Here is a 16,685-nt window from a genome sequence, read left to right as displayed (position 1 = left end):
TTTTCCCGCATCCCCTCCAACAATCATCATTATTTTTTCCTGTCATCTTAGCCAATCTGACAGGTGTGTAGTGGTATCTTAGAGTTGTCTTAATTTGCATTTCTCTGATTAATAATGACTTGGAGCATTCTAGCAAATGTTTTAAAAAATTTAAACCAAATACAAATCCAAAAAATATAGATGAAAATCAAAATATGTTCACAAATTTTCTTTTGAAATAATCATAGTGAGTGAATTTTCTAATATTTGATGATGATTCATTCTTAAAATGCATTTTCTGAATCTTAGCAAAATAGATACAAAACAAGTTCCTTTTGAGAAATGCAATTTGAAAATTTAAGAGAATAAATTGTTCTATGAGAAGCTAAGAGCACACATAGCTTGCTTAGAAGGAAAATGTACCCTTAAATAAATTTTTATATGTCACTCTTTATATGACACAAATCAGAAAATTGGGTTTAGTAGAATTTCTCTTCCTTCCTCCCTCCTTCCCTCCCTTGCTCCCTTTCCTTCCCTTCCTTCCTTCCTTTCCTTCCTTCCTTCCTTCCTTCCTCTTGCCCAGAGTCACACAGCTAGGAAATGTTAAGTGTCTGAGGTCAGATTTGAACTCATATCCTCCTCACTTCAGGGCTGGTGCTCTTTCCACTGTGCCACCTAGCTACCCCTAGAATATTTTTCATGAAATATTTTCTGAGGAACCTATTTGGTATGTAGTATAAAAGGGGAAAACACTGATTCTTGGGTCAGCAGACCTGAATTCAAATCCTGACTCTGCAATTAGCAGAATTCCTTGGATAAATCAATTGATTTCATTTGATCTCAATTTCCTCTTTTGTAAAATGAAGATATTCTACTTTGTCTTCTGAGGTCCTTTCTAGATTTCTATCATACATGCATCTATGATCATTTGTTTATAGAGCTTGTTTAGCAAACAACTGTCTCTGTAAATGACTAATTAAAGGTACCATGTTCAACATTTACTGTGAATATAAAATGCAAATTCTTGCCGGTACCCTTTAAAAAAGTGACCAGGCCCATTTGAGTAGGCTACCAATATGTTCCCCTAAGAGTAACCAAGAGGCATTTAAATCAGTTTTTGTCAGATGTGCTCATGTTCTGTATTTTACCTCTTGATAAGGGCCGATTTTCCAAAAGGACTCCATCTGAAATTGGAATGTGTTCTAGTGGCTTGTTAAGTACTTGCATGATTGCCTCTGCTTTTGGAAGGACTTTTACTTAGTACTCTTCTCTTGGATGACCTCTCTATAGCTCCATTTAAACTTGGAAACTTTGGTCCTTCAAACAGTTAGCCTTACCTTCTCATTCTGCTAGTGTTCATTGTAAACACATTAGAATTATCCCCAAGACTGCATAAGATCTGTTTTTTCCTTCAGTTGTTTTCAAAGTTTAGTGGAGGTAAAAGTTAATTTTTAGCAGGGTCATGCTTGTAAGGATTGGATAATGAAGTGAGCACAGGTCACATTGTCAGCCCTTTCTTTTGCTGAGTGGCTGCTGTTCTGCTGACTACAGTGCTAACTGGGGTTTTTTGGAGAGCAGGAAAACAAGTTGCTTTTCATTCCAACATTGTACAGCCCTGAGGTGCACTGTATTTTCACTTAAACAACCCCAAAAGTGGAAATGGAAAACGGTAAATTACACTTGGCTTTTCAGGGACTTTTTGCAGGAGAACAGATTTTAGTAAGCATTTTTTGACATTAAATAAAGTTAAGATCATTATTAGATTATATTGAAAGCAGCATATTTTAATGGATTAAAAGTAGGTGGTTACTTCCAATGTAGTGATAGAATTGCAGAAAACAATGTTTATAATGAATGCTCCTCACAAATTATGTACAAAACTCATCCTGGCTATTAGAAACTGTTGCATTTTATACTAGAATAGAATGTGATGGAGATTGATCACATGATTTCATTGGTCACCCTCTGCCAAAGTAGATTAACACCTTTTGTGTCTAAAGAATCCATCTGAATATACATCTGAGGTGGAATTTAAACAGGCCTTCCTAGCTTTAGGACAAACCCTTTTTGTGCTGTTATGCTGCTTCTCACATTTTTCTTTTTAGAAACAGACATATTTACATTACCCCCAATTGTTGATTAAAGAATTTTGCATATCAAAAGAATACTGGGTCTAGCTGTCCAGAAATTGGAATTCTTTTCCTGATTAATCTGCTAACTAGTTTTGTGAGTTTTACTTGTCTAGGTTTCAGTTTTCTCCTTTTAAAAATGAGATTGTTGGATTAAGATTAGATCCCTTTTATCTTTTCTGGAGGTCCTTGGGGCTAGAATTAAGGTTGCATGCAAAGGGGTGTGGCAGGTAGAAAGTTAATCACTTCATTGGAGATTTCACCAATGAGGAAAGATATGAGGATAAGGTCTAGAGATTTATAGGTGTTGAAATTGGGAAAAGAGATTTGGTTTCCAAAGATCTATTTTATTTTTTGATAAAAGTATGAATTTAGTTTCTTTTTCCTGAAGTGTAGACCATGTTAATTCCCTAAAGTAATAAGTTCACCCACTTCTAATTGGCATCAAAAACAGTTTCCTGCTGGATTGTTTATGCTCAGCCTCTTTTGGCTTCTAGAGGCTTGAAGGGCAAAGAGAATGCTTAATGATCATTAAGCAAGAAAATGTATGTTGCTTACTTGAATGACACATAAAAAATGTGTTGTGTACATTTATAAATAATATAAATTACTTCACTATTAATTAAAAAATAAAGTATAAGCTATCCATCGTATGCCCAACACATAGCATATAATAGAAGACTTTAGTTATCTCAAGTTAGATAAATTTGTGTTTTTTAATGAGTATCGTGTCTATTACTATAAACATTAATGCTAATTTTATCTGGAAGTCTGTCTAGCCACCTTACCAATCTATAACACATGCTCTGAGGTGAGTGAAGCAAATTCAGTGAGGAAAATTACTATTATAAATACTTGACTTGGTGGAGAAATGTGGAGCCACTCTTAGGTCCATTAATATAAGTAGAATAGGTGAAAAGAAATTTAGCATGATAATTGGAAAAATATGTTAGTTTTTTAGTCAAAAAATTTAGATTTTAATCCCATCTCTTTCACTTATTACCTGTTCGTCCAATTACCAGCCTTCTGTGGTCTTTGTGGAACAAATAACCCCCTGCATTTCAGTAGCCTCCATCACTGGAATTTGGTTACATGCAGTACAGTTATTCAGCATCTGTAATTTGATATCTGGAATCAACAAAGAAAGGTTTAATTAGAGAAAGGGAAGGATAAAATATAAAGTTTTTTTTTTTTAATGAAAATTGATTATTTTTAATTTTTAAAAATGATGCTTTTGGATTGCTTCAGTTTTGCTCTTTATCCTTCTTTCAGAGACTAATTTTATATAATAAATAACATTCTTTTAAAAGAAAAAGAGAAAGAAAAAAAAGCCATTAAAACCTAAGAATATATGTGGGGGAAAAAGCCATGAGAATATATGCATTTTTATTTCTTGTAGACCCTTTCCCTCTAGAATGGACTGATCAAAGGTGTTCTCTTTTATGTCTTCTTGGGGACCATGCTTGTTATTTGTAATTTTCAACAAATATCTGATTTTTATGCTAATTGTTCTTTCCATTGCCAGTGTTCTGTTCATTTTGGACATTATTTTCTTGGCTCTGCTTACATCCCTTTTCATCATGTCCTTTAAGTCCCATCATAGTTGAGATAATTGGTGATTCTGGAGACAGTAGTTTGAGTTGAATGAGGACAAATTACCAAATCTTAAAGGGTCTTGGGGTGAATGAGAGGAAATGAATAATAGATAGTAAGTGTAGAAAGCTTTTTCATGGACTTTTCTGAGGAAGGGAGAAGAGAAAAAAAAAACAAAAAAACGACCCTATAGCTTTAGGAGAATATAGAGTTTTTAAAGATTGAGGAAAATTTAGGCATGTTTGAAACTGAAGGTTAAAGAGGGAGAGGATAACAGAAAATTATTGAGGATAATTTAATTTTCTGGAGAAGATAGGAGGGGATGGGTTCAAGTGTACATTTATAGGAGTTGGCCTTCTCAAAGAGAAAGCCTTCCTTAGTGTCACAGACTATGGGAAAGGAGAACAGAATAAGTGGTGATGTTAATGGATATTTTAAACAAGAGAAAGGGTGTAGAAGGAACTCATGGTGAATTACCTCGATTTTCTCATTTAGTTAAGAGACAATATCTCCAGTTGAGAAAGAGATAGATGCAGGAGATATAAATAGATGATTTGAAGAGGAAAGAGAAAGTAAAGATTAGCTAGCTGCAAGACATCCCTCACTGTAGAAATTACCTTCACCACTGGAGATCAGCAATTCATCTGTACTTTGTTTTAAAGAGTTCCCCAAGTTGTTGAAACCTGGCATGACTTACTTATTAGTGTATGTCGCATGTAGAATTTGAACCGAGGTTTTTCAGATTCCCAAGGCAATCCTTGATCTACTCTGCCCCACCATCTCTCAGCTTTCTTGCACAACTGAGGGAATTAAAATATTTCACCTAAACTAATTTTTTATTTACTTGAAGTCTACAGGAAGATGAACTTCCATAATTCTTTTTGTTTGCCAGTAGAATCATAAGTGGACTGACAGTCAGACTATTTCAAAGTGACAGACAAATAATTTACTTTTGGGCCCTGGCAGATACTAATTTTCCCCTACTTTGTAAAATGACTAAAGTCAGTTATTCATTAGCAAAGTTAAAAAAAAAAGTCTAAATAACATCACCTAAGAAAGTTAAACTGATTTAGATTTCTTGGGAGAAAAGAGTTTGAAATAGAACGTGTGTGTGTGTGTGTGTGTGTGTGTGTGTGTGTGTGTGTGTACTAGAAGACTGTAGGTTTCTTTTCCTTAATAGCTTCCTGCTACCTTTATAGCATGCAAAACTCAGGAACGTGACAATATTTTTTACATCTCTCTTAATTTTGGGCTGAATTTATAACCCTAACTTTGATATTCTTTTCCTCCTTCCCCCTCAATATTCTATATAAGGGAAGATTTCAATGTATGTAGTTTGGATATTGGTAAATTTCCTTTGTTCTAGAACAAGTAATTATATTTACTGTTTCAAAAGTTTTTTCATTTCATAAAATGCCATGCTTGATTTGAAAAAAAACTATTATTAGGCATGTATCTTTGAGATTTGCTTGTGCAAAAACACATAGGCTTATGATAGAGAAAAAAACCTTTAAAGCTGGTTTTTGCCCTTCCAACCTCACATTTCTGTTATCGTTGTGATAGATTAAGTTTTCTGTGCCTTTCATAATGAGAACTTTAGGCTGTATTTTTCAGACTCATTAGATTTTTATTCCCAAATTCTAGCAGCACTGCAAATTAGTTTTCTTTGAACATCAGTATCCCTTCACTTTGTGTCGTGGACACATAATTGTTAATACTTTTTAGTCTACTTTGAATCATAACTCCAATTTTTGCTAGCAATGATAAAGATACTTGCTTCTTTGGAGGAAAAAAAAAAGGTAACCCCATTGCTGTGACCTCTTAGAGAATCTGTCTTGGTTAGTCTTCTATTAATGACAGAGATGGTTGAAAACTTGCTTAATGATCGACTTATTTGTTCTGTAGTCAACTAGTAAGGAAGATAGATATTGATTATGTACTTCCTCTCAGGATCAATAAGAGTTTGGAAAATCCTGCTCGGTAGGGTACTTTGAGTTATATATTGTATGCTATGCCAATTAATAGCATTTCCATGCTCTTTTTTAGCTTGCTTTCTTTTTTGTTTTTCTTTCTTTCTTTCCTTCTGTTTCCTTCTTCCATCTTTTATATATCTTTGCTTTTAATTGCCACTTAAAAACAAATCCTTATCAGTAATTAGTTTCTCTACTTTCTCCTCATTTGTACATGTTGTACATAATTGTTTTAGGGACCAGCTTGTGCTCATGAGAAACTTCCTACACAATCAATAAGTCAGTATTTACAGGGAATTGTTTGTTTTTAAAGTATTTTGGGAATGCTTTACATTGTCTTATTGCTGCTATATCCTACTTGAGTCACTTTATAGATGATCAAGGCACAGAGAAAGAAGAGTATCTTCTAGACAAATGAGCAAAATTATTGGTAAAGTTGGGATTTTTCAGTCTCTCTGTAAACACTTGCTAAATTGCTGAATGATCTACTGTTACTTCATTGTAGGTGAAACTGGATAAGGGCATGTAGGTTTTTCCAGTCCTCTTAATTCTTTGCTGCCAAGAATATTAAATTTGTTCTTGCTAATTGGAGGGAAATAAAAAACCTAGACTTAGTGTTGTTATTAATACTTAGGACAGGAAACACAAAAGATGAAATTGAATGTTAAGTGTAAATACACAGCATAAATGATTCTTCACCATCTTTCTACCAAAGACTACTGTGTGAACATTCTTTCTGTTGTTTCTGCCTCAGTTTTTTAATTCTTTGTGTCCTACAGTCATTCTGAAATAGTTCCAGGACCCTCTTCTCTTTTTTTTTTTCTTTTTGTCCACAGAATAACTTCTGGCTTCTTTCAAATGCAAAAGTTATGGATTATAGAATTAGTTTAATTTGGTGTTCTTTTCACTCATGTTCCTGATTTCATTCTGTCCTTGTTTTCCCCTAATTCTCTTCATATTCTGCATATTTGAGGTTTGAAGATTCATATGCTTTCCAACATTTTCCAGGAGTTGTTGCATCTTACTGTAGAAGGGATGGACAAGAAGGTATATAGGTTACCCAATTTCTACTAAAAAGTAACTTATACTTCCACCTAAATTTTATGTGATATTGCAAAAAAGCTGCAAAATGTTTCTCTTTTCAAAATGTACAGTCAGAATAAAGAAAAAAGGCCCAGCAGAAGGAAAAATGAACAGTTACACTCAATTAACTCTTAAAATGATGGCTTGTATCAGTGGAATTTTATCTTCCACTTTAAAAATGTAAGCATTTGTTGATTGTTTGTCACTTAAAAATTTTTTTGTTTAGATTCTTTGGGGGTCTCTTTTCCTGGCACTAATACATAAAATTCCTAGTAAATGGTGATTAAGAGATTTCTTAAAGTTGCTATTTGAAATTTTTCAGGCTGCTATCCTTGTCCAGGGCCAAACATGAATCCCATTGCTCTTGGAAGCCGCTGGCTTGCATATGCAGAAAACAAGGTAAGACAGCATAAGCTTTAACGATTTCCTTTCTTGCAAGAGCCAAGTAGTATTTTCCATTCCAGTCAAAACAGTACACAACTATGTCCTTTTGAGTTTTGAGTGTTAATCATTCCAGTGCAAAACCCCATCTCCCTGTTCTGTGTGCTTGTAATCTTGTAGGGTTTGAATTAGATAAAGAATTTTAATTTTGCATATCTTTTTTTTAATTTTTAAAATTTATTTTATTAAAAAAAAAGAAAAACAGAAAAGGAAAACAAAACAAAATAAAACAAAACAAAAGAGAACACTGTCATGTACTCCAGAGAACATCAGAGAGGATTTAAAATATATAACAAATTGCCAGTTCAAAAAGTATATCTATATGTAGAAGAAATTATATTAATGAGTGTCCATCTTTTCTTTACTTATTTGTAAATTGTTCTTTTGTTCTCTACTGCACACATTTTTATTTTATTCTTCCCCCCCCTTTCGTCTCCTGCCCCCCCAAGCAAGCTATAGTTAAGAAAGGATTTTTTTATATGAACATATGTGGATATACATATATATATATATATATATATACACACACACACACACACACACACACACACACACACATACTTACACACACATACCCTCCCACCCTCCCATCTTTTACCCCCATATATACCTTTCCTATTCCTGTTGACTCTTTGCTTTAATTCTGCTCTTAGCTTGCCTTGCTGTTGCTTAGCTTCCTCCCACCCCTGAATCCCTCCCTTGTCTTCTTCCTTCAAGACATAGAATTGGATTTGGAACTGGGTGATGGAACGCTAAAGTTTTGATAATAAAAGGTCATCTAGAATGCTCTTTCCCACTCACTCAAAAGCATAGCATAGATATCAATATTTAAATATACTTTAATATTTAATTACTTTTGTAAGAGTTGAGGACAGCAGTTAATTTACCCCTAGTGTCTCTATCAATAAATTGGGGAAACTGAGACAGTTGTTTCAATCAGAACTTGAGTCTTTCTCCAAATGCAACACTTTAATCTATTGTCCAAGCCATATTCAACTAAAGGGTCAAGTCTTAATTATTTAAATAACTAAAGCCATAGTACTCCAACTAAACTAGCCAGGGTTCTGGCTATTCCTAGGATGATGTTCCTGGGAATGGATCTTTCATCTCTTGAATCCCTATTAAGATATTTGACTAATGGACAAAATTCCTTTCTTATAGAAACTATATGTTTATTATTATTTTTCCTTGCTTGGCATCTTTACATAAACAGCAAAAGAAAATTTTTCTTTGAAAAATTAGCATTTTCTATGGCATCTAGGAACTTGAATACTAATAAATTTAGCTTATGGCCAATTGTTCCATATCTCAAAGGTGACCACCAATTCAGTATTTTTTTGGTTTGTTTTTTTTTTTTTTTTTTTTTTGTTTTGCCAAATTGCAATGGTTATTGTAAGTTAGGCACAAGTAGAAGTAAAGAGCTTTTGAAAAATAAGGATGTGGTAAGGAAAATAATTATTTGGTAAACCTACAGAGCTAGTAAAATCCTCAGCCTCTAAAAATGCATCAAGTTTTTTTTTTTTTTTTAAATCTTGTAAGGCTTTTTCTAAATATATTCAATGATATATCCAAATTTTCATTTATGTCACATGGACTTTTGGCATTTGACCCAATACCTTATTTAGGCTGTTCTTCTTGGCCATTTTCCAATTTATTTTTCCTCAAGATTGTCCTTTCTTAACTTTGTTGGCAAATGGTTTGCAATGCTGTATAGTGACATAATGATATCTTCTCATTTTCACATCTGCAATATATTTCTGTTGAAGGCTAGAGACATAAATAGAAGGCTATACATTGTCTTTTGGTGATTATAAATGTATCCTTATTTTTGCCAAATTTTGCATATACATTTTAAGGTTTTGTGTAAATAATTAAGTTCTGTGTGTATAGACACACAATAGAAATGGGGATCTGCTGTCATAGGCACAATCATTCCATATGATACACTATGAATTCTTTTGTAAGAGCTCATGATGGGGCAGACCATAGGTCCTAAATTTGTATATATTGCAGATATTACATCATGATCAACTAAGAAAAAGATTGCTACTCTAATACTGATTCTGCTTTTGAGAAGAAGATATTGTCTTCTTACCGTGATAGATTGCTTTAGAATTCCACGGCCCATAATAGCTAGTCGTATTCCTTCTTATTGTTGTTTCTGAGCAATTACTTTTGAATGACATTTTGACTGGGCTTTCCTAGATTGAACCAAATTGCCAGTCAATCAATCAGTGAGATATTATTAAGCAATTGCTTTGAATCAGTCCGTGTGCTTAGAGCTTGGGTAATTATCTTTATTTTACTTTATATTTTAAAATAAACTTTTATTGCTATATTTTTAAAATTACTAAAATGTTCCCCTAATATCCCAGAGAGCCTCCTCATTTGTAAAATGATATTTTTTAAAGACAAAAAAGAGAATTAAAATTGAAAAAAAAAACAGTCAAACTGATCAGAACATTAAAAAGGCTGAAAAATCTATGTGATGGACCAATGTTGTATTTCCTTCTTTCATTTTTAAACTAAAGGCAGTGAAGGTTATTTGAGAATTTCAACAATTTTCAAAATGACTCCTGATCTTTATTGACTTTCTGAATAATAGGGAGATTGCCTTTTTTCAAATTTGATACCCTGTTATGCCACCCTAAATGGGCTTTTAATAAAATCATTGTAGGAAACTTCAACTTTGGTTAGCTTGATAGAAAAATATCTTTGTCTCTATCTATATGTCTATCTATTCATTAGAATAGATATTTTATTTTTCAATTTTATTATTTTATTTTATTATTTATTTTATATTTTAATTTTTAAAATTTTAATTTTCTATGTTCTTGAAGTTGGGAAGGAGAAAGAGTTGGTGGAAATTTATGAGGCTATTTCTAAGGCCAAGTTTTTCCCTGGATAGGCAGCAGGAGGCAGCAAAGAGATGCAATTGTTTTCATGTTTCTCACCCACCAGTCCAGTGATCTTGCTTTCCTTGGTCTATGTAATAGAACCTTACTTTCAGGTTAACCTTCCATGCAGTAATTTCTGACCACTCATCTTCTGTTTCTAGCCAGTGGTTGGTTCTATTGAAAAATTTCAAAAGAGACTTTCTGTAAGATTCGTGTATTATGTTAAATTCTGTTCAATTTTAAAAGACTATATTAAATTCTATATTTTATTCAAAATTAAAATTGCTTAAAAACATTATTCCTAATCATAGTAATTATCAATGGTAGACCATGTTTTTTGCTTAGGGACCATGATCAGAACTAACATTCGTTCTACATGTTCACTGTTATTTAATGCTTTCATTAGCTCTCAGGATCATAAGTTTAGAGCTGGATAAAAGCTTACAGTTTCTGTCATCCATCCCCATTATTTATAGGATAAGAAACTGAGAAGGCAAGCAATTTGCCAGAGGTCTCACAAAGCTTCAAGGTCTTTCTAGGATGCAAACTCAGGCCCTCTGATTTGAAGTTCTTCAATTTTTCCATTGTCCCTCTTGGATATATTTTCTTTTCAGGACAGAATAATGAAGGAGTTATAGTATAGTATAGTCAAATACATATAAATAATAAGCTTAAGTTATTATGAAGCGATTTTGGACAATGGCTATTTCTATAAGTTAAATAGATTATCCAAGGATTTTTTGTTTTGTTTTGTTTTGCTTTGCTTTTTACCTTTGTGGGGGAGTTGTTTGCTTCTTCTTCTTTTTTATAGAACTAGGAAGAATGGAATGAAATGGTGACTTTTTAATAACTTTTCATGATCATTTTCTGTGAATGAAATTTGTGATTTAAAATCTTCAGTAATTGACAGCATTGAATTATTTGTATCAAAAGAACTGTATGACTTTTTAAAATTACTTCTTTATTTTCAAAGCAAGAAGTACTTTGTCCTGCTATAGAAAATCACTAAGAGTTTTATACACAGAACATGATAAGCATAGTAAAGCATGTTGCAGGTAGCTATCTTTATCTCTTTCCCTTTCCCATGGTATACCAAAACACAGTTTTAAATGGACATATGGCAAATTATTTGCCATTTTAAAAAAAAAGCCTTATAATCACTAAAATGAAAAGAAAATTAGTTTTATCCAAATTTCTAGAATGTCAAATATTTAATGATACAAAGGCATGACTAAGGCCTTTGATTATATTTATTTAAATTTATTTGTGGTAAAGCTGCCAGACCCCAAATCCTGCTATTTCAAAGTTTATGAATTCTTAGGGAGTAGTCATCTTGTAATTAAAAACCAGAAAGTTGAGAATTCAGCATCTGGGTGGTACCCAGGAGATGATTTTTTTTTAAAAAAATGAAGTGTCTCAGCAGGACTTTTTTTTCTTTTTCTTTGAAAAAAATGTCCTCTACACCTGCACACGCCCTTCCACATATGTAGAGTAAATAGATCCCATGTTAATAGGTTGTGGAGGTGTACATTTTAATAGTAGTAATTTGTTGGCGGTGTTTTTCTAGCTGATCCGGTGCCATCAGTCCCGTGGTGGAGCCTGTGGAGACAACATTCAGTCCTACACTGCCACAGTCATTAGTGCTGCCAAAGTGAGTATCTCTACCCCCTGGGAGAGGTGATCATGTTAGAGAAATGCTCAGGTTTCCTTGCTGGGCTCTATTGAGGCTGCCCTTTTCCCTTTCTCAAATGAAAGAAGTAAAGAAATCGGGCAGAATTGTTTTGCCCCTCATAAGAATTGCTGATTAAATGATGTGATATTTGATCTTTCTATGTTCACAAATGCACTTCGTTTTCTCCAGTACCAATTACATTATTTGTGTTTATCATCTTATTTTATCATCTTTTCAAAATCCTCTCTTTTATTTCAATTGATACAACTTTTGAAGAAAGCCTCATATTTCCAAGGCAAAGGTACCTTTTCTTTTTTCTTTTCTTTTCTTTTCTTTTCTTTTCTTTTCTTTTCTTTTCTTTCTTTCTTTCTTTCTTTCTTTCTTTCTTTCTTTCTTTCTTTCTTTCTTTCTTTTTTTTGTCAATGATTTCTATGAGTCTGTTAGCTGCATGAGAACATCTCTTTGCATCTTGGAAATTTTCTGTGTTTTCTTGATGTGAAAGAATGAATATTCTTTGGGGAAAGTTTAGAGAAGCCACTAGAGTATCCAAAGGTTCATTCATGTCAAATAGCCTTTTTACCCTAGCATTTATCAAATGAATTCTTTCTACTGGAGGAAAAAAGCAAAGGAAGGAAAAGAAAATGAATTTGTATATTGACTGGTCGAATTCACACTAATTTCAATCTTTTCTTATAGCTGCTATCCTTATGATTTGTGAAGTATACAATGAAACCCTTTTAATAATAGGGACTAAAATGTAAATCTACATGACATTATGTAATAGAAAGCACAAATATACAGAAGAAAACAGCAGAAAAAAAAGAAATCAAAAATGATGTAGTGTCATATAAAGCAAATTTCACTTTGAAATGAAAATGATTTTAAAACTGATCAGAAGTACTTAACTGAGGCATTTTGAGTTTGTCCTATGGGTGACTGAGAAAAACACTTCCCATTTTTAGGTTACAAGTTATCTTGTAATTAAAAACCAGAAAGTTGAGAATTCAGCATCTGGGTGGTACCCAGGAGATTATTTTTTTTTTTTTAAATGAAGTGTCTCAGCAGGAATTTTTTTTAAAATGGTGTTTTATTTCCCCAAACACATGTTAAGATACTTTTTAGATTTCATTTTTATAAAACTTTGTGTTTTAAACTTTTCTCCCTTCCTCTCTTATCTCTCCCATCCCCAAGACAGCAAACAATCTGATGTAGGTTAAATATATACAATCCTTCTAAACATTTTTTTATATTTACCATTTTATACAGAAAAAAAATCAGACCAAAAGAAAAAAAAAACACAAGAAAAAAACAAATAAAAAAGTGAAAATATTTTACTTTGATCCAGATTCAATCTCCATAGTTCTTTCTCTGGATGCTGCTATAACCGTTTTTGCATATGTGGGTCCTTTTCTTTTTTTTTTTTTATGATCTTTTTGGCATATAGACCCAGTAAATATTGCTGGATCAAAGGGTATGCAGTTTTATAGTCCTTTGAGCATAGTTTCTTTTTTTATTATTATTATAGCTTTTTATTTACAAGACATATGCATGGTAATTTTTCAGCATCGACAATTGCCAAACCTTTTGTTCCAATTTTTCCCTTCCTTCCCTCTATTCCCCCCAGATGGCAGGTAGAACAATACATGCTAAATATGTTAAATACAATATATATATATATATATATATATATATATATATATATATATATATACATATCCATACAGTTATTTTGCTGCACAAGAAGAATCAGACTTTGAAATAATGTACAATTAACCTGTGAAGGAAATAAAAAATGCAGGCGGACAAAAACAGAGGAATTGGGAATGCTATGTAGTGGTTCACACTCTTTTCCCAGAGTTCTTTTGCTGGGTGTGGCTGGTTCTATTCTAATTGAACAAATGGAACTGATTTAGTTCATCTTATTATTGAAGAGAGTCACATCCAGCAGAATTGATCATCATATAGTATTGTTGTTGAAGTATATAATGATCTTCTGGTCCTGCTCATTTCACTCAGCATCAGTTCATGTAAGTTTGAGCATAGTTTCAAATTGCTTTCCAGAATGCTTTGAATCATTTCACAACTCTACCAACAGTACCTTAGTGTCCTGCCTTTCCCACATCCTCTCCAGCATTTATCCTTTACAGTCATCTTAGCCAATCTTATAGATGTGAAGTGGTATCTCAGTTTTATTTTCATTTCCTTTAATCATTTTAAAAAAATATTTAGAGCATTTTTTCATATGACTAGAAATGGCTTTAATTTCTTCATCTGAAAATTGTCTGTTCATATCCTTTGACCATTTATCAATTCTGGAATGACTTGTATTCTTATAAGTTATACTCATTTCTTTTTGTATTTTAGAAATGAGGCTTTAATTAGAAACACTAGATGTAAAATTTTCCCCCAGCATACTGCTTCCCTTCTAATCTTGACAGCATTGGTTTTGTTTGTGCAAAACCTTTTTAATTTAAAATAATCAAAATTATTCATGTTTTATTTCATACTGTTCCCTAGTTCTTCTTTGGCCATAAATTTTTCCCTTGTCCAAAGAACTGACTGGTAGACTATCCCTTGGTCTACTACTTTGCATATGATACAACTTCTATATCTAAATCATGAACCCATTTAGACCTTATCTTGATATAGGGTATTAGGTATTTGTCAGTAGCTAATTTCTGCCGTGTTATTTTCCATTTTTCCCAATAATTTTTGTCAAATAGTGAATTCTTATCCCAGAAGTTGGAGTCTTTGAGTTTATCAAATACTAGATTATCATAATCATTGACTATTGTTTCTTGTGTACCTGACTTTTTCCAGTGATCCACTTCTCTTATTTTTTAGTTAGTACCAAATGGTTTTGATGATTGTTGCTTGATAATATAATTTTAGGTCTTATATTGCTAGACCACCTTCCTTCACATTTTTTCCCATTCATTTCCTTGAACTTCCTGACCTTGTATTCTTCCAGGTGAATTTTGTTATTAGTCTTTTTTAAAATAGTAGTTCTCTTTCTAAATACATGCAAAAAGAGTTTTCAACATTCATCTTTTTAAAAAAAAATCTATTTTTTATTATTGAAGCTTTTTATTCACAAAGCATATGCATGAGTAATTTCTCAACATTGCCCCTTGCATAACCTTTCATTCCAAATTTTCCCCTCCTTTCCCCTCACCCCTTCTCCTACCTGGTAGGTAGTCCAATATATGTTATATATGTTGAAATCCAGGTTAGGTCCAATATATGTGTACATATTTATACAGTTATCTTGTTGCACAAGAAAAATCAGATCAAGAAGGAAGAAAAAGAAAAACTGAGAAAGAAAACAAAATGCAAGCAAATAACATCAGAAAGACTGAGAATGCTATGTTGTGTTCCACACTGTTCCCATGGTTCTCTCTCTCTCATGGCTCTCTTCATCACTGAACAAGTGGAATTGATTTGAATCATCTCAATATTGAATAGAGCCATGTCCATCAGAATTGATCTTCATATAATCTTGTTGTTTTCTTGTATAATGATCTCCTAGTTCTGCTCATTTCACTTAGTGTCAATTCATATAAATCTCTCCAGACTTCTCTGAAATCATCCTGCTGATTATTTCTTACAGAACAATAATATTCCATAACATTGATATCCCATAATTTATTCAGCCATTCTCCAATTGATGGGCATCCACTCAGTTTCCAGTTTCTTGCCACTACAAACTGGGCTGCCACAAACATTTTTGCTCATGTGGATCCCTTTCCCTCCTTTAATATCTCTTTGGGCTATAATCCCAGTAGAAACACTGCTGGGTCAAAGGGTATGCACAGTTTGATAACTTTTTCAGCATAATTCCAAACTTCTTTCTAGAATGGTTGGATCCGTTCACAGTTCCACCAATAATTCAACATTCATCTTTGCAAAGCCTTGTGTTCCAAATTTTTCTTCCTCTTTCCTCTGCCTTCATCTTCCCCAAGACTGCAAGCAATTCTATATAGATTAAATACATGCCATTCTTCTAAATATATTTGTTACTACTTTTTTTCTAGTTTTATAAAGTAATTTTTTCAAGCCTTTTAAAACCCTCATTATTGCCTGACCCTCATATGAAAATAAGGTAATTTATTGTTATTGTCCAAATAAGTAATTGATTCATTTACTGATTCTGATGACTCATCACACTCACAGGATCACAAGATTTAGAGAGAACCTTAGAGATCATCTAATTGCATCTTTCCTTTCCAATTTTTCAAATTGAGGGAATTAGCCCATGAGCTTGTGTGCTTCACAAGATCCAAGTCTTCTAACTCCAGACCCTCTATTCTTTACCATCTTCATCACAAGCATCAGACTTTTCTCTCTTTGCAGCTGCCTTTTTTGTGCTTTTCAGGAAAACTCTTTATGGTATGCATTTGAATGCTGTCACTTATAGCATGGAAAATAATTTCCCTCGCTTTCTTGATATAAATGTTTAGATTTTTTTTTTTTTTCAAATGAGATTTGGGATTGAATAGCTGACCATTTCCTGTAAATGCTTTTGTGGACATATTTTACTGAAGATAGACATAATGTTTCTGAAAAGAGCAAGTTGAAGCTGTGTGTAGAAACAGCAGGGCCTGATATCTAATTCAGAGTCTTACATTAGCATTTCAAGTTTATTTTGGATATCCTTAGACCAGAGTCTCTGGCATTTGGATTACAAATAACCTCCTATGTCCCTGACCTGGTTAGTCTTTGTACGATCATTGGGGAGGTTAGAAGCAATAAAACCATAGCTCCTATTTTTTCCATAACTTTAAAGCTCTCTCATGTTTGTTTGAACAATTAGTATTCAAACTTGTGGAGTTCTTTCTTGATTTATTATTCAATCAGGTATAAGCTCCTTGGAAAATCTCCTGCAGGAGAAAAGGTTTTCATTTGAACTAAGTGGACTTTC

General features: G+C 32.9%; 1 protein-coding gene across 14 annotated transcripts in view; it reads left to right on the top strand.

Moving 5' to 3' along the window:
* BCAS3 (BCAS3 microtubule associated cell migration factor) overlaps window positions 1-16,685 on the top strand; it is a 794,545-nt gene that overhangs the window by 199,267 nt on the left and 578,593 nt on the right. For all 14 annotated transcript variants that reach the window (XM_023502118.2, XM_031968505.1, XM_023502116.2 and 11 more), the window contains 2 exons: window positions 7,077-7,153; window positions 11,660-11,743. In XM_023502118.2, coding sequence (XP_023357886.1) covers window positions 7,077-7,153; window positions 11,660-11,743 — 161 coding nt within the window. The remainder of the gene's footprint in view (window positions 1-7,076; window positions 7,154-11,659; window positions 11,744-16,685) is intronic.

This window comes from Sarcophilus harrisii, chromosome 4 (genome assembly GCF_902635505.1).
Source record: "Sarcophilus harrisii chromosome 4, mSarHar1.11, whole genome shotgun sequence".
Lineage (NCBI taxonomy): Eukaryota > Metazoa > Chordata > Mammalia > Dasyuromorphia > Dasyuridae > Sarcophilus > Sarcophilus harrisii.
This window is presented reverse-complemented; position numbering and strand designations above follow the sequence as displayed.